The sequence below is a fragment of the Rhincodon typus genome, chromosome 1 (genome assembly GCF_021869965.1).
Source record: "Rhincodon typus isolate 14 chromosome 1, sRhiTyp1.1, whole genome shotgun sequence".
Classification (NCBI taxonomy): domain Eukaryota; kingdom Metazoa; phylum Chordata; class Chondrichthyes; order Orectolobiformes; family Rhincodontidae; genus Rhincodon; species Rhincodon typus.
In genome coordinates this window covers 116,866,055-116,894,046 of record NC_063332.1, presented here as the reverse complement: position 1 = coordinate 116,894,046, position 27,992 = coordinate 116,866,055, and the positions used below count along the sequence as shown (strand labels likewise).

The 27,992-nt window shown below is 40.0% G+C and overlaps 1 protein-coding gene across 1 annotated transcript in view; it reads left to right on the top strand.

Annotated features, from left to right (window-relative positions):
* LOC109928744 (ankyrin-2-like) overlaps positions 1-27,992 on the top strand; it is a 909,810-nt gene that overhangs the window by 751,525 nt on the left and 130,293 nt on the right. The window contains exons 19-23 of the mRNA XM_048605114.1: positions 2,501-2,599; positions 4,344-4,442; positions 11,726-11,824; positions 12,299-12,397; positions 15,687-15,759. Of these exons, the coding sequence (XP_048461071.1) occupies positions 2,501-2,599; positions 4,344-4,442; positions 11,726-11,824; positions 12,299-12,397; positions 15,687-15,759 (469 nt within the window). The remainder of the gene's footprint in view (positions 1-2,500; positions 2,600-4,343; positions 4,443-11,725; positions 11,825-12,298; positions 12,398-15,686; positions 15,760-27,992) is intronic.

The following is a 27,992-nucleotide window of genomic DNA, read 5'->3' as shown; positions in this document are numbered from 1 at the left end:
ACATAGATTTTGGAAGTGACAGTGTGTTCAAGGACTTTCTAAGGGGACATTCTCTGACCATCTGGCACCCAGCATTCAAGTCCTCATCCCTATTTTATTAGGCGATGTATTCTGCAGAAATATTGCTGTTTCTGGATTTCACATGACTGTGTGGTGTTGTTCAGCTGGACAGATTGTGGCCGTCGATGGCAATTTTCGTCCCATAATGAAGAATGACACGGAAAATAAATAGTAAAAAGACTACCCATGGTACTCAGTTATACCTTTTAACACATGTCATTGCAAGAAATGTAAGTAGTTATTTACATTCTTGCTGCCAGCGAGTCTTTGGCTGACCTTGTAGGTAGGGTGATTGAGTAGGACCACCTGACACCACCCTCAGGGCCATTTATCTCTCCCTTCCATAGCCAGACCATTGACAACTGGTGAAACCAGCAGTCTATTATGAGAATCCCAAGAGATAATACCAGTCAAGATATTCAGCCTTATGTTTCCATTGGGACTGCAGTACCCCAGATTTATAGCTTCAGGTTTTTTTTTAAATTAAAACATTGGTTTGTAATACATATTTATGAAAACCATAACGATTTTAAGAAGATGTACAGCTGACACTTAATGGACTGCCTTTAGACAAGTTTATTGCTATCATTTCTTCTACATGAAAAAACAATCAAAACAGCTGGAACAGTTTGACTTGGCTGCCCTAAATATCTGATATGAAGAACCTATTGAAATTTGAGACTCTTAGGGGTCAAATGTTCAGAATAAAAGTGAAAGCTCATGTGTAACTTACTTGTTTTAAAATTCACTCTTTTAGAAGCTTTCAAGTGTGAATATCCAAGAAAGTAGGTTGGGTGTATTATTAAAATCAATCAGTTTGTCTTTTCTGAACATTTGATTATATTATTCCATTCTGACTCCAAATCATTCAGCTTTTTCTAGTCAGCTTAAAACATTATTAAAATGCAAATTAAGTACAAAGTGCATATTCTTCAGGGCATGTCCACTAACTCTTAATGAAAGTACTGTGGTTGGAAGATTAAACTTCTGACCTCTTGTTCAATCAATAACTGGATTGTGTGCTTAATTAGAGGAGTATTTATAGGAATGAATCATCAGACTTACTGTACTCCCCCTCTGATAGATAGATAAAACCAAAAGGTGAGCAACTTTCTCTTGCAATAGTTTCAAAAAATAATCCTACCATGCTAGAACTTTGAAATTCATTCATTTGTCCCTGAAACTCCTAATTGTGTTACCATTGCGAGAAGAGAGTTTTTGTTCATTGTGATATGCTTCATGGGCCAGTTAGTGTTGGTCTCGTCATTCCAGACACTGCCCTCACCCACCCACACACAATTGGCTACCACCCACAATATGCCCATCTGCTTTTGGAAGAGAATGACAGGTGTCAGAACTGACAGATTTTCTGATTCACTAAACTACAAGATGCAGTGGAAATCCAATTTGGCATCCCAGTAAAATCTGAGGCCTGATTGCTTTAAAAATTCAGTCATAGACAATTAAAGGAAAGCATGGACTGTTCCTTGAAAAGGCTGAGTGTTTTTTTTTCAGCACTGTTTGTGGGTCAAGTAGAAAAGAAGCATATCCCCCAAAACCAATGGAAAGTTTATAGGCTCTGCAGCAATTGTAGGTATCCTTGATTATCAACCAGACCTGCCACAATTTCTGACAAACTCTTTTATTGATGTCTGTTCTTTGATCCATGCCAAACTTCATCAGACTCACATTTCTGCCTTTGATTTCTCCATATCCCCATTTCACTCTCCTTCTTGACACAGTAAATCATGCTGTATCCACGCTCCACCTTAGTCACATTGTGCTTACCTACTTCTGGGCTGCAACCTCTTCTGCAATGTTCCCACCCAATACAAAGTGAAGCCTGTCAATTAGGCTGCTTCAAAGCAGTGTACATAGTTAAACAAGATATGCTGTCATTGGAGTTGAAACTCCACGTAAGTTCCAAGGACATGACCAAGTCATCTCTTGCTACCACCATGTTCACCCCACCTAGTTTGTAAGTCCTGCCCCATAAAAATCAGAACCATCAGTCTGGTCTTGGTAGTTTTATATTTCTTTCCTAACTTGTCTGTATATCTCTTCCTGAATCACATCCACTATTCATCAGTCTATAATGAACTCCCAATGGAGAAGTGCCTGCAGTATGTTGATTTGAATGGTGCAGATTCCTATGGTTAATATAACAAAATGTTGTTCTCATTTGTCCTGAAAGATGGCCTGAATAATGCTTTCAATAGATGTAGTCGTGAGTAAAGCTTTGGGGCATTTATATGATATGCAGAAAGTAAACAAAACAACACATACAGCTTTAGAAAATTACGTGATGGGATCAGAAAGGGAATAATAAATAATCAAACTTATAAAGGAATTCTAGAAGTCAAATTCTTTTCTTACTAAAGTGGTCTCTTGCTTTTTAAGTAAAGCACTAATGACATTTCTTTCCTGTGTCTATTCTTAGAGTGGATTGTCAGCACTGCATTTGGCAGCTCAGGAGGACAAGGTCAATGTTGCAGAAATACTGGTAAAACGAGGTGCAAATCTTGATGCACAGACTAAGGTACAGCAGCACTGAATTTATTTTCTTCTTAGTTTGTTTTATCATTGTTCATTTTCACAGCTCTTCAGGATGTTATTTTCAATATGCTACAGATATCTGTAATGGTGGTGAATTTCTGAACATTTAGAATATACATTTTATGTAGACTGATATCAAACAGCTAGTTTATCATTCTCTCTTTTGGTCACAATTTTTCTGAATATTGGGAGCAAGGTTCTAATGTGTCTGTCACACTCTGGTGCCACATTCAAATTATCATTCTTTCCATATGAGTTTTGGCTGTTAGTGGAATGAGAAGGTTATTGCTGTGCTGCGTCCTTCTCTTGCTCAATATTTTCATAAATAGTCCTAACCGATCCAGCCTCACTTCATACGTCAGTCCTGCCATCCTAAGAATCAATCCAATAAATCTTCATTGCTCTCCCTCCATAGCCAGAACGTCCATCCTCTGATAAGGAGACCAAAACTACACATGATATTCTAGGCGTGGCCTCACCAAGGAATCTGTGCTGTTTTACTTGAAACCTCTCTCTATGAAGGCTTTCTTCATTACCTGCTGCTCCTGCCTGCTTACTTTCAGCAATTGGTATAAAATGATACCCAGATTTTGTTTCACCTTCCCCTTTCCTAATCTATCACCATTCAGATAATAATCTACCTTTTTTTGCCATGAAAGTGTATAACATCTCATTTATCCACATTATACCTCATCTACATGTTCCCACTTACTCACCTTGACCAAATCGCACCGAAACATCACTGCATCCTCCTCAGGGCTCATCATGCCAACCAGCTTTGTGTCATCTGCAAACTTGGAGATATTAATATTTAGTTCCCACATCTAAATCATTAATATATATTGTGAATAGCTGGGTCCAAGCACTGGTCTCTTAAATACCCTTCTCATCACTGCTTGCCACTCAGCAAAAGACCCATTTGTTTCTTGTTTACCAAACAGTTTTCTATCCATATTAGTACACTAGCTGCAATCCTTTATACTTTAATACTAATCTTTTATGCAGGACCTTTTCAAATGCCTTCTGAAAGTCCAAGTAAACCACATCCACTGGCTTCCCCTTATCAACACTAGTAGTTATATCTTGTAAAATCCCATTACATTTGACAAATCTAATTATCTTTTTGTAAATCTATGCTGACACTTTCTAATCTTGTCATTGTTTCCAAGTGCTGTGCTTTTAAATCTTCTATAATCAACTAGCATTTTCTCCACTACCAATATGAGGCTAACCAGTCTAGCAGTATTTGTTTTCTTCCTAACTCCTTTTTTTAAACTGTTTGGTTACATTAGCAAACTTTCCCTCTGTAAGATCTGTCCCAGAGTCTATAGAATCTTGAAAGGTGACCGCAAATGCATCCACTATTTCTAGGGCTGCATTTTTAAGTACTGTGGGATACAGATGATCAGGTCCTAGTGATTTATCAGCCTTTAAGTCCATCAATTTAACAAAAGCCATTTTCTTACAGTTACTGATTTTCTTCAGTTCGTCCCTCTCTTTTGATCCTGTGCTCTCCAGCATTTTTGGGACATTATTTGTGTTCTGTTTGGTGAAGGCAGCACCAAAGTATGTGTTTAATTAGTCTACCATTTCTTTGTTCTCATTATAAGTTACTAGAATTGTAATACGTTGGTGGAAAATGATTCATCTTTTTCCCTTTTAGTTTCCTGTAATTTTATATTTCAGGATTCCTGTAGATGTATTCTGACTAAAGTTTTCCTTTTCAGGTTGGCTATACTCCACTGATTGTGGCTTGTCACTATGGAAATGTTAAGATGGTCAATTTCCTCCTGCAGCACGGTTCCAATGTTAATGCCAAAACTAAGGTAAAACAAAGAGTAATTTTTACTTCACAAAACATAATCTTTTTGAACATTTGTTTTTGAGAAGCAGATGACACGGACAAGTCTTCATTTGTTTAAAAACACTGTGTGTCAATCTTTAATTTCCCAAAAAAGGGAACATTTAAAATGTTCCTTCATTACGGAAGATGCTGTCATAATAGTTTTTGCATTGTGATATTAGATCTGGATTATAGGATTTTGATACAGCGGTGAAGAAGGATCAGGAATATAATTACAAATCGGAGTGGTATGTGTCTTGGAGGGGAACATGGTCTTGTTGCTGCTTCCATGATGTTTTCGTTCATATCTTTTCTTGATGTTTGCGCTCACAGGGCTAGGAGCTGCTGTTGGACTATTTCTGGTGAATTGCTCCATTGCATTGCGTGCAGAACACCATGAAGCCAATCGATCTCTTGTGGTGCAATGCTAGTGTCCCTATCTCTGATTTAGATAGGCTGTGTTAAAATCTTACTTGTTTCAGAGGTGTGTCATAGCATTAATGATGATTGATTCAAAATACACAGGGTCTCTGTGGGACTGTGCTAGTGTCCCTACTTCTGAGTCAAGAGGCAAGGTTGAAGTCTCACTCCAAAGGTGTGTCAATAACCGATTAAAAATACTGAAGCCAAAGTGCAGCGGGTGGGAATTGAATCAAGCAGCAGGGACCAGATTCTCTTGTGGGTTGGCAGGGCTTACTGCATTAACAGAGGAGTTGGGAATGAAGGTGGACAACATGGACAACCTCAAGCCTGATGTTGTTTAAAACTTAAACATTGACTTACTCTGAGGAATTTCAACAGTAATTTGATGATTGGCTATCACTGATTGGCTTCCAACAATCATAATCAGCTTTGTGTTTGTCATGTACATTTCCCCATCCCTAGTACTTTGCTGTGCTTCCTGGTCAATATGGTCAACATTTAGTCAATATCAGATGATATAATATGACATGGCATAGGAACAGGGATAACTGACACACAGATTGGAGTCTTCCCAGTCTCTTGGATGTAGCCTTGAGACCTGACTGGGCAAAAAAATAAGAGATGCGCACAAAATGAAACTGCCCTGGTCTGTTTCCACCCGAGTGGAGCCAAGGTCATACAGGCTGCCTTCCTGCCAGCTCCAGGTATGCAACTAGATGCTGAATTTGTTGTAAATTGTGCTGATATCCTCCCTTCGGTAGCTGAGCAACCACTAAGACCTGGCAGGTGAGTGAAGGTGTCCTCCTGAAAAAATCTTCATTGCTTCTTTATGTTCCCTTATTCTAACGTCTTGGGGATCAAAGGGTCCTAGCCATAATCACTAATTGTCTTGTGGGGTAGGTTCAGAAGTATTCAGAGAGCGCCTCTATTTGGGGCATCTTCACAGTCTTTGCATTTAGCAAAGCTACATCTCCAAGGTGGAGGTGGGGGAGGGGGTCTGCCCCTTATCTATATCCTTGAGCATTTGGCCTCATTGTCTGTGCAACCTGTTGGCAATATCCGCAAAATGTCAGTAAATGTGAAAGTGGTCCATTAATTAGCCACTTCATTGAAAATTGCTCATGATGGGGTGAAACTCTGCCATCATCAGGGTCAGAACACTGAGGTTGATCAATGCCTGAGAATCTTCTAAGTCCAGAGCATTCTGCCTGTACAAAGTTACAGATAGAGACTTCAATCAGTATTTGCCCTTAGCTGCACTTTCATATGGCCTCAGACAGACCTGAGAGTCGTTGCATGTACCGTTCACAGGTCAGCCCTTCGAATTACTATATGTGTGACATTGCAAAATATTTAAAGAAATTACCTGTGCATTCTTAAATGCATTTAGAAGGGGTGTTGGCTTTTCAAGAGGAAGAAGGAAGCTTACTTAATGTTGAGGAAGCAAGGATCGGACAGGGCTCTAGAGGTCTACAAGGTAGTCAGGAAGGAACTGGAGAATGGACTTAAGAGAGCTAGAAGCGGGTATGGATCAAGGAAAACCCCAAGGCTTTCTACACTTACGTGAGGAACAAGAGGATGGCCAGAGTGAGGGTAGGGCCAATCAGGGATAGTGGATGGAACTTGTGTGCAGAGTCCGAGGAGGTAGGGGAGGTCCTTAATGAATACTTTGCTTCAGCATTCACCAGTGAGAGGGACCTTGACGTTTGTGAGGACAGCATGAAACAGGCAGATATGCTCAAACAGGTTGATGTTAGGAAGGAGGATGTGCTAGAAATTTTGAAAAAACATGAGGATAGATAAGTCCCATGGGCCAGATGGGATATACCCAATGTTGCTATTCGAAGCGAGGGAAGAGATTACTGCTCCTTTGGCAATGATCTTTGCATCCTCACTGTCCACTGGAGTAGTACCAGAAGATTGGAGGGTGGAAAATGTCATTCCTTTGTTCAAGAAAGGGAATAGGGATAATCCTGGAAATCACAGACCGGTCAGTCTGTCTTCTGTGTTGGGCAAATTATTGGAGAGGATTCTGAGAGATAATATTTGTGATTATTTGGAAAATCACAGTTTGCTTATAAATAGTCAGCATGGCTTTGTGAGGGGCAGGTCATGCCTCACAAGCCTTATTGAATTCTTTGAGGATGTGACAAACCACATCGATAAAGGTAGAGCGGTGGATGTGGTGTTTGTGGATTTTAGCAAGGCATTCAATAAGATTCCACATGGTAGGCTCATTCAGAAAGTAAGGAGGCATGGGATTCGGGGAAATTTGGCTGTCTGGATACAAAACTGGCTGTCCAATAGAAGACAGAGGGTGGTAGTAGATGGAAAGTATTCAGCCTGGAGCTCGGTGACCTGTGGTGTTCCTTAAGGATCTGTTCTGGGACCTCTGCTCTTTGTGATCTTTATAAATGACTTGGATGAAGAAGTGGAAGGGTGGGTTAGTAAGTTTGCCGATGACATGAAGGTTGGTGGAGTTGTGGACAGCGTGGAGGGCTGTTGTAGGTTGCAACGGGACATTGACAGGATGCAGAGCTCAGCAAAGAAGTGGCAGATGGAATTCAATCCAGAAAAGTGTGAAGTGATTCATTTTGGAAGGTCGAATTTGAATGCAGAATACAGGGTTAATGGCAGGATTCTCAGCAGTGTGGAGGAACAGAGGGATCTTGGGGTCCATGTCCATAGATCCCTCAAAGTTGCTACCCAAGTTGATAGGGTTGTAAAGAAGGCGTATAGTATGTTGGCTTTCATTGGCAGGGGCATTGAGTTTAAGAGCCGTGAGGTTATGCTGCAGCTCTATAAAACCCTGGTTTGACCACACTTGGAATATTATGTTCAGTTCTGGTCACCTCATTATAGGAAATATGTGGAAGCTTTAGAGAGGGTGCAGAGGAGATTTACCAGGATGCTGCCTGAACTGGAGGGCAGACCTTATGAGGAAAGGTTGAGGGAACTAGGGCTTTTTTCACTGGAGCGAAGAAGGATGAGAAGTGACTTGATCGAGGCTTACAAGATGATGAGAGGCATAGATAGAGTGAATAGTCAGAGACTTTTTCCCAGGGCGGAAATGACCATTACGAGGGGGCATAATTTTAAGATGATTAGAGGAAGGTATAGGGGAGATGTCAGAGGTAGGCTCTTCACACAGAGAGTGGGGGGCGTGTGGAATGCGCTGCCGGCAGTGGTAGTGGAGTCAGATACTTTAGAGACTTTTAAGCGACTCTTGGATAGGCACATGGAGGATAGTAAAATGTAGGGTATATGGGGTAGATTGAACTTCGTAGGATAATAGGTCGGCACAACATCGTGGGCTGAAGGGCCTGTACTGTGCTGTACTATTCTATGTTCTATGTAATGCAGGTGAGACACAAAGAGAAACAAGTCAAGTTTGTAATTGAATTAAAAGAATATGGAATTTGATATTCAGCTCTAGCTTGAAAAGGCAGAGGAGTTTACAGACACATTGGCCAAGATTAAGCATGTTTCCAGGATTGAGATGATATCAGTGGCAAGAGAATCTTTGGAGGAGCTTAGGAAAAAAGGGCTGAAATTTCCTCTAAACTTCAGGAACCTGAGCTCAGGATCAAGTATGAGTTCCAATCTCAGACTTTTTGGTAGAGCCCACTGGCCTTATGTTATGAGAACCACCAATTGACAGGCATTCTTCGTATTCTAGTAAGGGATACCAGAAGGGAGCTCAGGCACTTGGACCTGACTGCACAGGAAACTGGCTGCCTTCACTGTGTGGCCTGGGTGAGTACTGCTTTGATCCTAGGCATAGACATAGCAGGGAACCTATAAGGGGAGCAGCAAAGACGACATAAAGCTCATGGTGATCAGGAAATCAATCCCAATGGATTTCCATGCTCATTGGCAGGGCAGTGAAGTGGGAAGACACCAGCCTTGCCATTTTCTGTGGCACCAGTTAAATCTCAAACATCTTTAATTAAGCTGGGAGCATGATGGCTGAGGACCGTACTGCCTTTCTTTCTGCACCCTGATTAAAGCTGTTGGACAATGGTATGGCATTCCTGCCCCATCTCCATTCAAGCCCTGAAGAGGGCAGTTAATGCCCATGTAAGGGCTTCACTCTACTGCTGCTGTTATTAACTGCTGGTGGTAGGGAGTATTGCTTATAGGCTGCTGGAATTGTGGGGGAGTGGAGGTTGCTTGTTCAAGGGCACTTGCTTCCTGATTGACGACCCTATCATTAGAAAGGAGGTGGTCTGGTGAGATCCATTTTGCCTGCTTTTGCAATCATCCCCTTGATCCACTGTGCTGGTGGCACTATCATTCAGTAGATCTGCCCGATTAGGACTCCTGCCTCAGGGATCCTTGATCCTGGGTAAGTCCCACCACTGTCCTGTTTACTGCATAAGTGACACGTGATATCTCTGAAAGGGGCAGTGAGGAACTCATTGACTAGCAACAAGGAGTTGAGATCCCTGTCACCTCCATTAGATTCTCCTTCGACTCATAAGAAGTAACTATTATGTATCATGGAGTCATACAGCATGGAAATAGACCCTGCGGTCCAACAAGTCCTTGTTGACCATGTTCCCAAACTAACCTACTCCCCCTTTCCTGTGTTTGGCCCACATCCCTCCAAACCTTTCCTATTCATGTACTTATCCAAACGTCTTTTAAATGTTGTAACAACCTGCATCCACCACTTCCTCTGGCAGTTCATTCCACACACGAACCACTCTCTCTGTGAAAATGTTGCCCCTCCTGTCCTTTTTAAAACTTTCTCCTCTCACCTTAAAAATTCGTCCCTTAGTTTTGACCCCCTATCCCAACCATAGGGAAAAGACCCTTGCTATTCGCCTTATCTATGCCCCTCATGATTTTATAAACCTCAATAAAGTCACCTCTTAACCTCTTACGCTCCAGTGATCAATGTGATCTGAGAGATAGAAAGCCATGAGCAAATGCATCACATTTTTTGATGCCACCTTCTGCCCCAGTGTAATGCTGCCTCTTTCCCCAACTTTGTTACAATTTCCTTTCCTGGTTTTCTCATGAAGGTGTTATTTTCTTACTTGGGTACTATTCCAACTGAGTCTTAGTAACATAGTAACTGGGGGAGTCAGCAGGGGCCAGGCGATGATGGCTTAATGGTATTATCACGACACTATTAATCCAGAAGCTCGGGTAAAGTTCTGGGGACCAGTGTTAGAATCCTGCGCTGGCACACGGTAGAATTTGAATTCAATAAATATCTGGAATTATGCGTCTAATGATGACAATGAAACCACTGTTGATTATTCAAAACACTGTTTGTTCACTGAGGATGTATACAGAGAAGGAAATCTGCCATCTTTACCTGGTTTGGCTTACATGTGACTCCAGACCCACACCAATGTGATTGACTCTCAGCTGCCCTATGAAATGGCCTAAAATGCCACTCAGTTGTATTAATTGCCAGAATGTCTCAAAAAAAGTCATGAAACTAGACAGATCACCTGACATCGACATGGATAAATGTGAGGCTATCCATATTGGTAGTAAAACAGAAAGGAAGATTATTTTCTGAATGGCTATAAATTGAGAGATAGAAATATGCAATGAGACCTCAATGCTTTCATATGTTAGTTGCTGCATGTAAGCATAGAGGTACAACAAATGATAAAGAAAGTATATTGGCCTTCATGATGAGAGGTTTTGAGTACAGGAGCAGGGGTGTTGGGCTGTGATTATATAGGACCTAGGTGAGGCCACGCCTGGAGTACTGTGTGCAGCTTTCACCTCCTTTTCTGAAGAAGGCTGCTCTTGCTACAGAGGAAGTTCAGTGAAGGTCACAATCCTGATTCCTGGGATGTTGCAACTGACGTATGAGGAGGTGATGAATTGGTTAGGATTATATTCGCTGGATTTAAGAGAATGAGGAGGGGAATCTCTTAGGAAGCTATAAAATTCAAACTGAACTGGATTAGACAGAGTAGATACAGGAAGGATGTTCCTGATTGCAGGGGAGAACAGAACTGTTGGAGTTACAGTCTAAGGATATGGAGTAAACTATTTAGGAGTGAGATGAGGAAAAATTTCTCCACCCAGTGAGTGGTGAGCCTGTGGAATTCACTACCATAGAAAACAGTCAAGGCCAAAACATTGTATGATTTCAAGAAGGTGTTAGATATAGCATTTTGGGCTAAAGTGATCAAAGATTATGGAGGAAAAGCCGGATCAATTATTGAAATGGATGATCAGCCATGATCATAAATGAATGGTGGAGCAGGCTTGAAGGGCCAAATGGCCCACTCCAGCTTCTATTTTCTATGTCTCTATGATACCATCATTAAATCTCTTGTTATCAATGTCATGGAGGTTACCTTTGACCAGAAACTGAACCGGACTCGCCACGTAAATATAGTGGCTACAAGAGCAGGTCAGAGGCTAAACCTTATGACTCTCCAAAACCTGTCCACCATCTACAAGGCACAAGTCAGAAGTGTAATGGAATACTCCCCACTTGCCTGGATGAAGGCAGCTCCAACAACACTCCAGAAACTTAAATACCATCCAGGACAAAACAGCACATTTGATTGGCATCTTATCCACAAACATTTAGTCACTCCACCACCAATGTTCAGTAGCACATTGAGTATTTTGTACAAGATGCACTGCTGGAAATTCACCATATATCCTCAGACAGCAGCCTCCATGCCTTTTTTAAAGCTCTATTGTGTCAGAATGTTTCAGGACTTCTTTGAGAGAACTTCCTCAAACCACTCCTTCAATAATATGCTAATGACAGGCAATCAGATTTCTCATTCATGGCATTTCTTTCCTGTTATTTTAATGCTCCTGAATCCTGAATGAATCTGGCTGAATATTCAGAATGGATACACACCTTTGCATCAGGCAGCACAACAGGGTCACACCCACATCATCAATGTCCTCCTTCAGCATGGAGCCAGAGCCAATGCCACCACTGCAGTAAGTATATCTCTTTGCTTGGTAGAGTAGCTGGAAGATTCTGTCTGCAGAAGGCAAATGCCTCAGTGAAGATCACAGGTAATACTGCTAATTGTTGCTGCCATCCCAAAAGGTCACGATCTATTGATTTTTATCATCCTTTGCAGTGTAAGTGGTGTTTAAAAAAAAAAACTTGCATCATCATTTTTTTTAACCATGCTAATAGGATCAGCTTTTGGTATAAAAGGACTGCGTAAACGATTACACTCTTATTTGGCCGTTAACAATCATCTCTCCAAATTAATAGAAGTTTTGTGAAGTAGACAAGTTCTAGTCAGCGAATTACAGTGAAGCTGTCCTGCATGATTCAAATAGATTAACAAATGAAAAGTTTCAATTAGTATACTTTTAGGATTTATTGATCACTGTTGGTGAGCCATCAGATCTCTTAAAGTCCTGGTAAAACTAATAAATTAACTAAATCTTTCTTTGCAGAATGGTAACACTGCCTTAGCAATTGCCAAACGCCTTGGATATATCTCTGTGGTTGACACCTTGAAAGTTGTCACAGAAGAAGTCACCACCACTACAACAGTGAGTACATCCCTGAAGGCAAATTCTCATCAATGTTCCAGGGACCGTTTTAGCTTTTTAAGAGTGGATTTGATTTTTATTTTGCAGAATTCATTGCAAGCTGATGTTATGAACCTTTGCTCTGCCACAGATAGGTTTATATATTAAATTATTGAACAAACTATTACACTAGAGACTTAAGGTTGTTATTTATGATTTATTACTATTTGGTATTGCTGATGAGATTACGTTCAACCTGCAATGTGGGGAAAATCTGAATTCTCGTACAGAGCTGATTCCATTGATATTTAGATATAGCTCAAAGCATGTATTTTTAATGAAGCAAAACATGATCCAGTCTGCTTTACAGCCTAGTGCAGCAGAGCTCTTAGTTAAATTGATGCAATGAGGGAAGGAAGGAAACCAAATACAAAATCATGTTAATTTACAGTATAGTTATTGAAACAAAACCTTTACACTAATTTACATATTAATTGATTGTCAGGCACAAATTGCTGCTGAAACTGCACAATTTTTCCTCAACCTGATTTTACAGGCTATGTAGATGTTCACCTGGGTTGGGGGTCATTTCCAGAATCAGTTTCCAACATTCTAGTGGTTCGTTCATTCTTGGGTCTACAGTAATGTCAGGCACTCACCTATCCTTACTGAAGGGGCCACAAATTAGAGAGAAAGAATACCAGTAGCTGGCCACACTACAGGAAGATACACAACTAATTATTCTGGATAGACATCCCTTTTTTTAAAAAAAACTTGGTATATTATAGACCACTGGATGAGCATAAAAGGAAGATAGTTTCTTGTGAACGAAGAGATTTGGTGTGTGAGAACACAGAAATGATTTTAATAGGTGGCTTCAAACAACTGGTTGTACATGGGAAAACCCAAATGGCATATAGTCAGATTAATGTTTCGTGAAAAATGTAACAATGAACCCTTGAGACATAACACTCAACCTGGAATGGGTAAATGACTTTGACAACATAAAAGAAGTCGAAATTGTGGAAACTTTGGATGTTAATGACCACAAAATGACTCAGTTGATATGACCCAGTAAGATAAAATACGAAGAGTGAAGCATTTATAATAAAAAAACCTTTTAAATTGGCTGAATGAGAAATGGACTTAAGCTAACTGAATGAACACTTCAGTAGCAGACAAGTGGACTTATTCCAAAGGAATAATGCTGAACATTTACAATAGTTACATAACTTGTATCGAGATCTTAGACAAAACAAGAATGACAGTAAATAGAATTACAAACAAAACATTGTGAAGTAAATAGGAAAAATATTTTCTGAGCTATAATCTTCCATGGGAAGAATTTGTTGCCCATCCTTAATTTCCCTTGAGTTAAATGGCCTGCTAGCCTGTTTCAGAGGGCATAAGAAAAATATGCAAGTTGGCAGTACAATGAGAGATTAAATTTACTCAGAGCTATAAAGCACTGCACATAGGAAGAAAAAAATGCTGATGTTGGGGCTCATTGAGATAGCTAAGATGAAATTGAAGAAGACTTCAACTTTTCATAAACTGGCTGCACCATATGTCCAACCAATACAGAGCTCTAGACAACAATGCTCATAGAATGTTGAATTATGTAATAAAAGCAATAGACTTCAAACTTTAGGAAATCATGATCTGTCATGCTCTGCCCCGAGTATTACAAATTCAACTGTTAACCGAGTTGTTGGACTAGAATCAAGTAAAGCATATGCCAGATTTAAATATAACTATACATTTACATTATTCATTTTCAGAATAAAGCAACAGACTTCCTGATAATAAAAATTTAAGAAAAATTTAGACAGGTTCATGGATGGATACAGAGGGATATGGACCAAATGCAGGTCAATGGGACGAGATTAAATTTTGAAAACTGGGCACTGTGAACAAGTTGGGCTGAAGGGGCTGTTACCATGCTGTAGACCTCTACGACTGTTTAAAAAAAAAATGTTAATACGAAAGTGTGGGGACATACCCTGCTGAATTTCAGAATTTAGTATATGGACCAGCAACTACAATCTATAAAATAATCCCTTCCTTTATTAATCAATACAATTGTTTATGAAAGCCAGCATCCTATTGATTGAACAAAATTGCAAAATTACATTTTCAGTCTTGAGTGGTGCCCACTATTGTGAGCAAAGCATTCTAAGGAGCAGGATATCACCGGGAAGCATCATTGCTGTAACTTCTCCATTTATTGATACGCCCTTGTTGTTTGACCTTATTCCAAGGTAAAAAAGAGAGGAAGGAATGTGGATTTAGAGATAGGTAATAAAGTCAAATATGATCCATTTAAATGCAATAACTAATTGAAAATGCATAACCTCAAATATCTGCTGGTGAATATAGAACTTGTCTTTGCATTATCTGAAAAGAATGTACATTAAGGAGTTAGACAGTACGTGAGCAAAAAGGGGCTCATCTGACTCCTGGTTTTTTTTTCCACTGATCAACTTATATTGATCCAAAGGCCTCTACTGCACAGTGTTCTGATGAGTGAGAGATTATCACGAGGTGGTCGTCTTTGTTCCCAATAATTACATGATGCTTTTCTTTGAACATTCTGAATTAGTTCACATCTGATTTATGTGTTTTCATTTCAGACAATGCCACAAGTATATGAAATCAAATAAAATTAATAAAATCAGTTACGCATGGATATTCAGGTCAATAGCATCCCCTGTGCAATCTGTTTATATCAACTTGTAGCTTTGTCCTGGTGAAAGGATTCATAACCATTGAGCAACAAAAGTTTTAAGTTTTTGTTTGTGGTAAGCATGAGTGACCAGACCCGGATTGTTTGAGTTAGGTCATGATTTTTTTTTTGGAGTCTGCTTGAAGCTGAACTTCCATATACCCTAAATGTATTTTGTGACATTAGCAGAGAAAAGGTGAGATAATGCTCCTGCATACCGTTCATTTCCACCATGGCAACTGGCAGTCGGGATTCCAATATTATTGGGTTATTGTTATTCAATTTCCATTGTTATTGGTCGAGGGGAAAGTGGTTCGAGTTTTGAATCAAACCTGAAAAATGAAGAAAGTCAATAAACCAAAAAAAAGTTACCTTCTGAATAAACTGATAATTATTTATTGAATTATTTGTTAACAATTATTAACAGGTACCTAACTGGTGTAAGTGTGTTTGGCTGTACGTTGGAATAACTTTTGAAATACGATAGATATTGTAGATACAGAGTATTGCTGGCTTACTGCCATCTACTGGTAGTTCTTGCAAACAGTTGACACATTCCTGTATTTCTGTTTCTGCTTATTGTAGACAGTGACTGAAAAACACAAGCTGAATGTACCTGAGACAATGACTGAGATTCTGGATGTTTCAGATGAGGAAGGTGAGAAATATGTTTTTCTATACAATATTATAAAAATGATATGAATTGTTGCCATTATAAAACTTTGATTATCATTCTCATTGTAGAAATAATACCTTTCTTTAAATACAATAATACTTTTAAAAATCTGATCCAGAATGTTTGATGATAAAGTGTTAATTTTCAGAAAATGTTTGAATTTTTTTTAATACTCCAGAATGAAGGTGATATATGATGAAAACTGAATGAACTGTAGATGCTATAAATCAGAAACAAAAATAAATTGCTGGAAAAGCTCAGCAGGTCTGGCAGCATCCGTGGAGAGAAATCAGTTTACCTTTCGGGTCGAGTGACCCGACCTCAGAACTGAGGAAGGGTCAATCGACCCGAAACGTTTACTCTGATTTCCTTCCACAGATGCTGCCGGTCCAGCTGAACTTTTCCAGCAATTTCTGTTTTTTGTTTGTGAAATATGATGAACTATTAGTAGAGCTCATTTATGGGTCAAACTGTAATGACCTGTGTGGATCTTGTGCTGCTTGCTTTGCAAAATATATTTTGCTGGAAAGTTCATGCTAAGTCAGCTCTCCTGTCACTTCTGTTCCATTGTGCTGCAAATAGAAAGTCCATGTTGAATGTGGCCATAAGTTCTTCTGGCAGATTATCAATGTTGTGTGAAGTTCCTTTGCATGGAATTGAAATGTAATTGAAAGTAGGTGGGTTCTATGACATGTCTGTGCATCTCTGTATTGGAAAATATTACATTGGAGAATGGTAACTAAAAACCGAGCTGGCCTAAGGTATCCTTATGCGTCAATATGCGATGTGCCAAGGCACATAGTTCAAGATTCAGTCTCTGGTTTATGTTGTTGGTTGAACTCAGCTGTGCTGTGGTCAAGATGCGACATTGAGCTTTTCATAACACCCTGATCTCTAGATCATTGACTACTGCTACAAAATGTGCATGCATGTTTGAAGCTTGATCTGGGCTTACCTTTGATGAAGTCCATCGTGAAGTACCCACACAGTACTCACTGTGTGACCTTCTATGTAAAGAATGACTACTTAATCGAGTGGATGAAGCCACTTAGTAGCTTTGAAACCATATGCCAGTAGTAATAAGTGGCTCTTGGAGAGGAGCAAAGAAAAATGGAAAAAATTTGATTGGAAATATCCATGTCATGTTCTCAAATTATCTCTCTACATCATAATATTTCTGAAAATCTGTGATGAGAGTCATTAAGCTCATCGTAAACAGTGTAAGTTATGTGTGCTACTTGCTAGGTTGACTAAGGATTTGACAACAACAATTTGTATTATATAGCATTTTTAATGCAGTAAAATGTCTCAAGCTGCTTCTCGGGAGCTTTGTCAAATGGAATTTGAATCTGACATTCTTCATGTGACTTGAGAGATAACAACCAACCACTTGATCAAAGAAGGACGTGTAAGAAGTGTCTTTATAGAAGAATAATAGGTAAATCAGCAGAGAGGTTGAAGAAGGAGATTCCAGACCTTATGGCTCTGGAAGTTGATGGCTTATCTGCCAATAGCAAGGCCTTTAAAAATCACGTTGATCGAGAAATCAGAATAGGAGAACAGCACATAACGTTGGAGGGATGAAGGGCATTATAGAGATGGGTTAGGCCTTGGGAGAATTTGGAAACCAGGATAATAATACTAAAATCAATGCGTTGCATAACTGGGAATCAGCTCAGGAAGCACCGGGTTGATGAGTGATTGAGTTTTGGTGCATTCAGTTTTAAAAGGACAGAATATGGGAGATTAGCCAAGAAAGTAGGTGGTCTTGGTGATTGCAGCAGCATGCCTATTCTCAGCAACCATCACATTACTCACCCCCACCTCCTCACATCAGCCTGCTGCCTGGCCCCAGCATCCCCGGATTCCGTTTGCCTATATTTGGGGGGACACAGCCATTGACATACCTTTATCCCCCAAGTGGAGCTCCAGCTATCTGTGCTGGTGCTGCTATGCCATCAGATTTTGGGGATCTGTTGCCTTGCATTCTAGGACAACTATGTGCCAAAGTTATTATTTGACTGTCGCTGGCAAAATGAGACTAAAGTCCCATTTTCAGCTCACGCAATTAGGCTTGTCCGATGGCAATTGGACAGTGTCTTCTGATGTTGGAAGCTTTCCAGTAAAAACTGGGAAGGAGCTAAGGATAGGTTATTGCAAATGAGCAGAAGCAAGGTGTGGAAGCAGGAAGAGAAGCCATTGTAGATGATTTGCAGGCTATGACTGCATAGATAAGAATGTATCAGATGAGTGCAGTCCCATCCAGTTAGACAATAGTAAATAAGCATTGGATGACGATGGTATGGTCATCTATGGTGCACGCTCGTAACTCTCTAGAGAGATACTTTACCTTTCTCACTGTCACATTGAATATAATTTGTGATAGTGGTGGAAAGGAGATTGGATACATTCAAACATGGAAATATAAAATCCTGGAATTTTTCACAACATGCCTGCCTTCAGTGCAAGAGTGGCATGGTGACTCGGTGGTTAGCACTGCCGCCTCTCAGAGCGAGGGACCCGGGTTCAGTTCCACCCTCTGGTGACTGTCTGTGTGGAGTTTGCACTTTTTCTGCATGGGTTTCCTCCGGGGTGCTCTGGTTTCCTCTCACATTCCAAAGGTGTGCAGATTAGGTGGATTGGCCATGTTAATTGCCCATAGTGTCCAGGGATATGCAGTCTAGGTGGGTTAGCCATGGGAAATTCAGGTTTGCAGGGATAGGGTAGGTGGGGGTTGGGTCATGGTGGGATGCTCTTCGGAAGGTCAGGGTTGACTCGATGGGCCGAATGGCCTGCTTTCTCACTGTAGGGATTCTGTGATTCTGTGACATGATTTGAAAATGAACAATATACAATGAAACAAAGCGATGGTGCCTGCAGCACTTTATTCCTGATTCTTTTCTTTTAGTTCTGAATTGAATCTTGTGTATTCCATGAACAGTTTGTCGATCCAATTATTACCAGTTCTTTATGGTATCAAAACAAATTGAAAAAAATACATTACCTGCACACATCTAGTATAATTTTTTTCTGTATATGCTGCTGTTTCACAATTTGATTTAATCTTTGTAGTTTTTGTTTTCTGCTAAAACAGGAGATTAGAAATAAAACCAACTCTTTGTTTTTTTCACTGATGAAGAGACAGGAGTAGAATATAGGTAGGTGTTTATCTTCACCAGCTGAATGGTAATTTAGCAGAACAATGACACAAGCACTGTCGAATCCAAATGGTTTTAAATGGATTGAAAATCTGTAAGCTTCTATAAATTACTACCAGCGTAGTAAAATAAAAATTCTGCCTTGTTACCCTTAACCACATGTAATATTACACTCTCTGTTTCAACATACCAAAAATGGTATGTTGGTAAAGCTTCAGAATTGGTCAGAGATACATTTGTACTGTTTGCTCACTGCAATATTTGCTTTTTAAAACAGGGCAGTAACTTTCATGTGGCTTCAAGCAGTGATGGTTATAGATTTTGATTGAATAGGGGACTTATGGATCAAATTCTGACTCTCCTCATAAAAAGGTTGTACCTGCTTGAAGGCTACGCTGGAAATGGAGATATTTGTGTTTCAAGTCTGTGGTACGAACGGGGGACCTGAAGTTCAGAGGTTCCTCCAAAGACGTGTTGGAAGATCTCAAAATAATTTGGGGGTCGCAGAGTGACTCTCTAACAGTGGTATAACTTTCTTTACAACACCCTCAGTACTTTCTCAAAACATGTATGGGTCAATCCTAATTATTCCGTCAGGGAAGAATGTTGGTGGAAATCATTACACACACTTAATGATGATTATCAATGGAAAGGAAAAGTCAGGCAGATCCTACAATGGGCCACCAACTCTGTTTTCAATTCTAGTTCAGGGAATATGCTGGGACATCCAAACTCACTCAGTTAGAAAGATTTTGTGGAAGTGCTATTGGAATAATTTTGTAATGTGGAACTGGTGAATTGCAGGGGGACTGTGAATTATGATCGTTCAGCCCATGATTTTCATTCCATCAAAATGAATGACTGAAACAGTATGTACTATATGCCTACTTGCATATTCTCTCTTTACAGTGTTCTCTGGCAGGGTCTTAGAATTATAAAAATTACCCAGTAAGTCTGATGGGGCTGGTAGGAAACTATGCCTTGTATGGAAATGAACAATGACAGCTAGTTTTGATGTGATGGAAGGCTGGTACTTTGGTACTTATTTTCCAAAAATTACATCACAGCTGCAGCTGTCTTATGAGGAAAGTCCTGCCTTGGGACAAAGCATGGGACGGAAATAATTTGCTCGGAGGACAAAGAGTTGGGAATGAACTCTTTCTCGTTTGCATGCGGCGTTATTGTTTGCAATGCTTCTTGTGATGTGCAAGTATCTTAGAATCATAAATCCCTACAATGCAGAAAGAAGGCTATTTGGCCCAGCTCAAACCCTCCAAAGAGCATCCCACCCAGATCCCTGCCCCATCCCCATAATCCCACATTTACCATGACTAATGCATCTAGCCTGCACATTCTGGACACTACAGAATATTTAGCATGGTCAATCCACCTAAACCACACATCTTTGGACTGTGGGATGAAACTTGAGCACTCGGAGGAATCCCACACAGACACAGTAACCCGAGGGTGGAATCAAACTCAGGTCCCCTGGAGCTGTGAGGCAGTAGTGCTAGCCACAGTGCAGCCCTTAAACATGTCCACTCTTGGGGTCCTGTTATTTGGTACGTTGGAATGCTGAGCCACTGAAGTCAAGATTGCTCCTGCTGATTGCTGAATAACTGTGAGACTATATCTTCAAATTAGCAGAACTTTTCCACATGATGGTCTTTGGCTTCATCCCATCCATGATAGGCAATAAATGCTAGCCAAGCCAGCAATGCCCACATCCTGTGAATGAAATCAAATAAGAGACTGGTTATTTGTTCAACTTTTGAAGTAGTGGATAGATGATCATTAAGGTTTTATTATACTTGTTTCATTAGGGCCGTTGTGCAGTGTGATCACATGAATGCTTAGATGAACTTCAAACTGCATAAATATATTCACATCAGCAGAGATTTTTGATGCAGCTTCCAAGAGTGATGTGGGCTCTGTTTTGTTTGACAGTACAATGAGATCCTCAGGATCATGTTTTTGAAATGTTTTCAAATGGATTTCTATTTTGACAATTTTATGGTCATATAATCAGATTCCATTTATTTATGTATGTTTGAGTGGCAGTTCTTCAGAGAAGATTGAAGCTATTTTTCTGGTGGAGATTGAATGATTGTTTATTTTGGCAGTTTCATGAACTTGTCAATGATTTCCCAAAGTTGTTATATGACTGTTGAGCTCAGTCAATATGGATACTGGGTGAGTGGGCTGGGTGGAACGGAGAGTACAGGAATCTATTTTGATGGCAAGGAATTGTGTGCTTGCCTAATTTGTGTGTAGAACTAGGCCAAAGTTCCAGCTTTGGAAGGGAACCTTCAAACTTTCCCACCTTGGCATCTGCCCATTTCCATTTTCAACTTGTGCCTACTTCAGGTGGGTGTTGGCCCCTCCAGCCAGTCCCTACAACCACAAGAACAGAGTAGAATTGGTGGCCAGGAGGCCTGATCATTGTGGAATGTCCCAATTCGAGATTCCTGTCTGAAATAGGAAAATCCTGTCCGTGTTCAAAAGTAAATTTTTGTCTCGGTTTCTTTTCAGTTTGTTTTTCTCAGGTGTAATTTTGTCTATAATTTGGCTATGATCTTAATTTTATTTATTCTTTTTGTTGAGTTTCTTCCTCTAGGGGAGGTTTTAAGCTTGCCCTGACCAGTATCAAATGTACAATTGGTTTGTTCAAATTTAAACCTTCATATTTGTTTCAGTTTCTTAGTATATTTTTTGAATTATCATTTATGTTGCTGGTCAGACAAGTTATTGGATTAATTCAAACAAATGATCTGAATGTATCTCGCTTAAAGATTATATTTCTTGCCTGTTTCCTAAAATACGAATATTCCAGTTTAAAAGTAATCTATCTTCAGATTTTCCTGCTTTTCAAATCTTTCGGTTCTGTCTGTTCAGTACCTTAACAAACAAGGTTTCAAGCTTGTATTGTATGTTGCTTAATCAGGGATCGGGTTAATCTCATTTGATTGTCCCAACTGTCTAACTGTCACTATTTTGTTTGGAGATTTATTCAGTTTGGGAAAATTCAATGAAACTGTTTAATCTACTTGTGTGCCATTCCTGTCTGCAGTGATTGTACAGTGACATTAAACCGTGAAAAATTATCTATTATTACCCCATTTATTCCAATTGTTTACAACAGAGCTTTAGTTTTGCACTTTGTCAGAAGGCAGTAGTTTTTAAAAGGTAAAATGCAATCCATAATCATAATAACAACTGTGTAAGCTTACATTTTGAACAGACAACCTTTATCAATAATATCATTGTCAAGGCTGGTATTGTTAATTCCAGTCTTCGGTGAGGGAGTGGCTGCCAGGCGTTCCCTTCATGTCCCTCTCTGCTGCATTCTTCCAGAATGTTCTCTGGCTCTCTGATCATCCTGGTCAAGAACACGACATGCAATGGGATCCCAATATCATGTATGGAAGACATTGAGGCTGCCCTTGGCGTCAATCCTCTGATGTGTCTTCCCCTTCTCCATACACGGTCATGGCAGCAACCCAGGGCACCAGCGAGTCTGCTCGCCAAACTCCAATACACAACCAGACTCATTTTCCAGGGCAAGTCTTTGCCTGCTTTTGTCTCGTGCGGATACTTTGTGCTTGACCTGTCCTGAAAGTCCCATTTGGGCCTGACTGCTGAAAGATTGCCCATTCAGGTTTTGGGCTTAGTATTAAGGCCCTGAGCCATCTGACCACAATGCCCATTTAGATGTTTCAATTTTTGCACAGCACGTGGCTGAAATTGCAAACTGAAACTGGCACAATGAGAGAAACCAGGCATGTGGGAAAATGGGACAAACAATTGTGTGTCTCCTGAACCATTCAGATTGAAGGACTGTGAAATTAAAAGTATCCCAGGCATCACAAAGTAGAGTCAAGATGTTCTCAGTCCAAGCTAAATCACATCAATATTGCATAATTAATTCAAAATGCCGCATGTTGTCCAAAACACACACCAGAAAGTAGAATCTGTAAATTGTATTGCTTTAGTAAAAGCAGATAGTTTCAAAATTAGCGATATGTCTCTAGTTTAAACATTTCACCAACGGATAGAGTGAATTAGAGTTTACTTGGCATGGGAGAACAGTCTGTCCTCATTTTGTGAAATGCAGGTTGAATGCAAAAATAAATCTCACTTTGATGGCAATGAGGGACGTGAACCTGAAATAAAGTGCACAACAGGATTTCCAATTCATTTCACATATAATGTCTCCAGTGTGTCCTTATGACAGGCACAAATGAGAATTTCCACTTGCACTCTTCTAACTCAAATCTCCGGAAAAAAATTCTCAAGTCCCTTCATGAAAAGCATACTGTGTTGACTGTCTTGAAAGTAAAAGCTATTAATGGCTACTTTTGTTTGTTCATCTTATAATGTTACAAAATCTTTAATATCAGTGGTGGATTAATAGTTCTGCTTCTTACTTCTCAGTGCTCAGTTTCTGGTAAGTCATTAATATTGGTGTAATCTTTTGGTGTAATCCCTATGGGAAAAAATATTACCTAATGGATATCAAAGCAAAACCTTGGAATTTTTTACATGTGAAACGCGTCCCATAAATACGGGTTTCTGTCACTTTTGTGTATGTCTGGACAAATGCATTCGGATGTAATTTCACCAATGAGACCAGGGATTTAATTTGGGCCCACTGAATTTCATGTTTTCAGAATATGTGAAAGTACTTTATTTGTATTACAAGAATTGATTGTGTTTAGCCATGCGTGATTCAACTTTCTCACTTTTTTTAACCTAACAATTGTAGGAGAGCACTTTTACTCACATCCTTCTCAGAAATTAATTCATCTGTACAGTATGTTACTATTTTCTTTTTATTTTTGCTTCATTTGTGCCCTTCAAAGCTTTCTTTAGATCTGGAGTGTATTGGTAGTTTGAGCAGTAGTTACATTGTAATGCTGTGCTGTACCGCTGCTGTTAGTGTAACTGTCTTCAATTTACTCTCCTCCCTTTCCTTAGATTTCACTAGGTATGCTAATGGCCTAATAGTCATTGACTTGTGTTTGTATACCCCCTGCAAACCAATGCTCAGCTCAGAGATGTTGGTTTCTGATAATAATCATTGATGTTAGTGATCAGTAATAAAATACTTGAATTTGTGCCACAGCTAAATCTAAGTTTCTGAACTGACCTTTGTTGATGTCACAGATGAGGGTTGATTTTAACTTAAACCAGTGGTAGCAATGGGTGGCAGTGAATCAGAGAACTGCCTTACATTCGTTCCAATATTCTCGTCCAGTGGAAAAAAAAAAGTTGGTTGGAATGTATAATTGGAAGCTGATGCACCTTTCCCGTCAACCCTGAAAGTTAAAATCAACCTTGTAGATTCTAATAATACGTCATGTAAAGTCAGAAGGATTCTAACCTTTCTCTCTAGGTCTGTACATCTGATGTACACCAGCTTCATTAGAACTGTGTGTCAGCAATGCACAGCAGCCTCCCACAAGGTACAATTTAAACCATGGTTCAATATTGTTCTCCTCCGCACCAGGGTAATATGGAGAAATTCAGTGGACCAGTTGGAACAATGTGGATTATCCAATCTTAGTGGAGGACTGGAAAGATTTGCTCATACCCACTCTCAAGACTTCTATTGAATGAAGAATGAGAACCCAAAATACTCTACACCATGTACCTGGAAGAGGAGATTTAACACTCTGCAGTACATTTAGATAGCTAGCCAGGACCAAAAAGTCCAAATTAACACCATGCATCTTAATAAAACAATGACAGATTTCCCCATGGCCTCTTTTATCTCTGCCTCACTAAGCCCAAATTCTATGTGTGCACACTTTGCCACAATTGTTTGAGGAACCATATTCACTTGGCTTGAACCAAATTTTCACTCCTGGCAACAGGAAGGATAAATTCTCTGTTGAAGTGCAGTACAGAACAACTCAAAGCAAGCATGGGAGTGGATTTTATTTTAAGCTGCAAGTGGGTTTGAAGTTGGGGGAGCAGGTAAAGTGCAGTGGATGGCCTTCCCATTGCCTACCCATCTGTCAAAAATCTGACTGAAATTTTTTGGGTGACAGGAAGCATTGGGTAGCCTCCCAAGTTCTGGGCCTATTGAGACTTTTATCACCCATTATACAACTTGTTGCTATTGTGGAGGTTGCCCAGCAGCTCTTCAGATCATTGCGATACTTTACCGTACAATGATAATCTGAGATACTCCAGGTACTTTCCAGATCCTAAACTAGTAGCATTGGGCAACATGTCCCTCTTATTCGCAATAATAAAAACAAGTTCGGTATGGTCAAGCAACGGAATAAAATATATATGATTCTGTAGCCTGCACTTTTGCATCTAAATTTTATGAATTTTATGTTGTAAGATGATACTGATAAGATGAAAGTAATGAATCAACATTTATTATAATCAATGATTGCTTTGTTGCATCTCCTGACAACAGGTTGCATCTATATAGCATATTAAAATATGATTACATACATAGAATATAATGTTTAATTTAGCAATCTTAACATAAACACTTTTCCTGCCCAGCTGAAATTTGCCAAAGTGGGAATTAATCAGATAATTAATCAATCTTGTTAAGTATCATATTGCCAAATGGAAAACCTACCTTTTAAGTAGCATCTGTGATTCATTTGAATCTACAGAATGCAAGTCAAAACACATTGGCTGTAATATACTTCTAGCAGGTGACTGAATACTTTCCATCTGGAGTAAAGCAATACACAGCTTAACTTTGTTGCAAAATCAAATTACATTCTAAATATGTTAAACGTCAGTTGAGCTTCCGTGAGTTTTAAATACAATGATGAGTTAAAAAGGAGATTTGGTGCCAGCAAAATTTTACAGTGCACTGAATTTTCCTGACCCTATGGTGACAGGAATGGAGCTGGAGCAGAGGATGGGAAAATAGGGGAATTGTGACAGCACAGCTCCCCACTGCATCACATCACCAGGAGCAGGCAGGCAATTGAAATAAAAGTGAAATACTGCAAATCCTGGAAAACTGAAAAAAACACAGAATACTGGAGAAACACAGCCAGTCTGGCAGCATCAATGGAGAGAGAGAGAGTTAACATTTCTAGTCTGATATGTTCAGAACATAGTCATATTGATTCAAAATGTTATCGCCGTTTCTCTCTCCACAGATGCTGCTAGTCCTGCTGAGTTTCTCCAGCATTTTCAGTTTTTGTAGACAACTTAAATAGTCAGGGCTCTAACTGGAAACCCTGCTGTTGCACTGCAGCTGTTCCATGATATAATCCTTCCAGAAAGACAGAAAAAACCTTGGGACTCCCTTTTGTTTTCGAACCCTATGGGAAAATCCTGCCCAATGTTCCAGCTTGATAAGCTTTCACCAGGTCTGGGAAAAGTTAGAAATTTAATGCAAATTAAGCATGTGATGAGGAGGGGAGAATGGGAAAAGCAACAAAATGTTTCCAGGAATCAGGGATGTCTTGGAAGAACATTGACTGAAATAATGCCACAGGGGCAGCATCTGTCTGTGTGGAGTTTGCACATTCTCCCCGTGTCTACGTGGGTTCCCTCGCTGTGCTCTGGTTTCCTCCCACAGTCCAAAGATGTGCAGGTTAGGTGGATTGGCCACGCTAAATTGCCCGTAGTGTCCAGGGATGTGTAGGTCAGGTGGATTTGCCATGGGATATGGAGTGTTACGGGGATAGGGTAGGGGCAAGGGGCTGGATGGGGGACTCTTCGGAGGGTTGGTGCGGACTTAATGGTCTGAAGGGCCTGCTCCCACACTGTAGGGATTCTGTGAAAAAGATACAGGAGTTATTTATAGAAATGCTGTTTTTTTTTGTTGTATTCAGTGAAATAAACCCCAACTACTAAGTACATTGCATTATTTTGATTACAGTGCAACAACGTTATGGATTTTCTTTTTTTTCATTCATGGGATATGAGAACCACTGGCAGTGCCAACATTTATTCCCATTTTCTAATTGTCCGTCTGAAAGTGTAATTGAGTCTTACCCTTGCACTGCAGTTCATGTTGTGGAGATGCATCGGCACAGATCCAAGATTTTGAGCCAGCGATGATGAAGGGGCAGCAATATATTTCCAAGCCAGGGTGTGTTGAATTTGAAGATGATAGTATTCCCAATCATGTGCTGTCCTGTCTTGTCCTTTTAGCTGGTAGAGTTGTGTCTTTGGAAGGTGCTGACCAAAAAGCCTTGATGAATTGCTGCAGCTCATTTTGCATACAGTGCATACTAAATGATCATGTTCTGGTGGTGCAGGGACTGGATGTTTAAAATGCTGGGTGAGGTACTGATCACGCAGGCTGCTTTGTCTTGAATGGTGTTGAGCTGCTTGAATGTTACTGGAACTGCACTCATCAAGGAAACTGCAATGTATTCCATCACACTTCTAACTTTTAACGTGCAGATGATGAACAGGGTTTGGGGAGTTGGAAGGTGTATCCCTCTCTGCAGACAATGTCTGACCCGCTCTTGTAGCAACGTATGAATATGCTCGGACCAGTTAGGTTTCCGGTCAATGATGACACCCATCTCTCCATAGTGTTGATCGTGCAAATGGAATTTGGTCTCATTAAATGTGTGGTGAAGGATTTGGGCCAGACAAACAAGGCAAGGGAATACATAATGAATGGTAGGACCATGGAAAGCACCATGAATAAGAGGGACCTTCATGTACATGACCACCAGTCCCTTAAGATAGCAGGACAGGTAGTTAAAATGGTTCTGAAGGCATATAGGATGCTTTTGCATTTATTAGCATAAAGTTAATGTTGGTTGGCTCGCCGAGCTGGTTTGTTGTTCCGCAGACGTTTTGTTACCGTGCTTGGTAACATCCTCAGTGCAGCCTCCGATGAAGCGTCGGTGTGTTTTCCCGCCTGGTTTTTAAAACTCTGGTGCCCATTGAGCTGGATTGCCTCACTTCCGGTTTTCCTTCGTAGTGGAGTGTATATGGGGTCGAGTTCAATGTGTTTATTAATAGCATGCTTTGTGGAGTGCCAGGCTTCTAGGAATTCCTGTGCCTGTCTCTGCTTAGCTTGTCCCAGGATTTTGGTGTTGTCCCAGT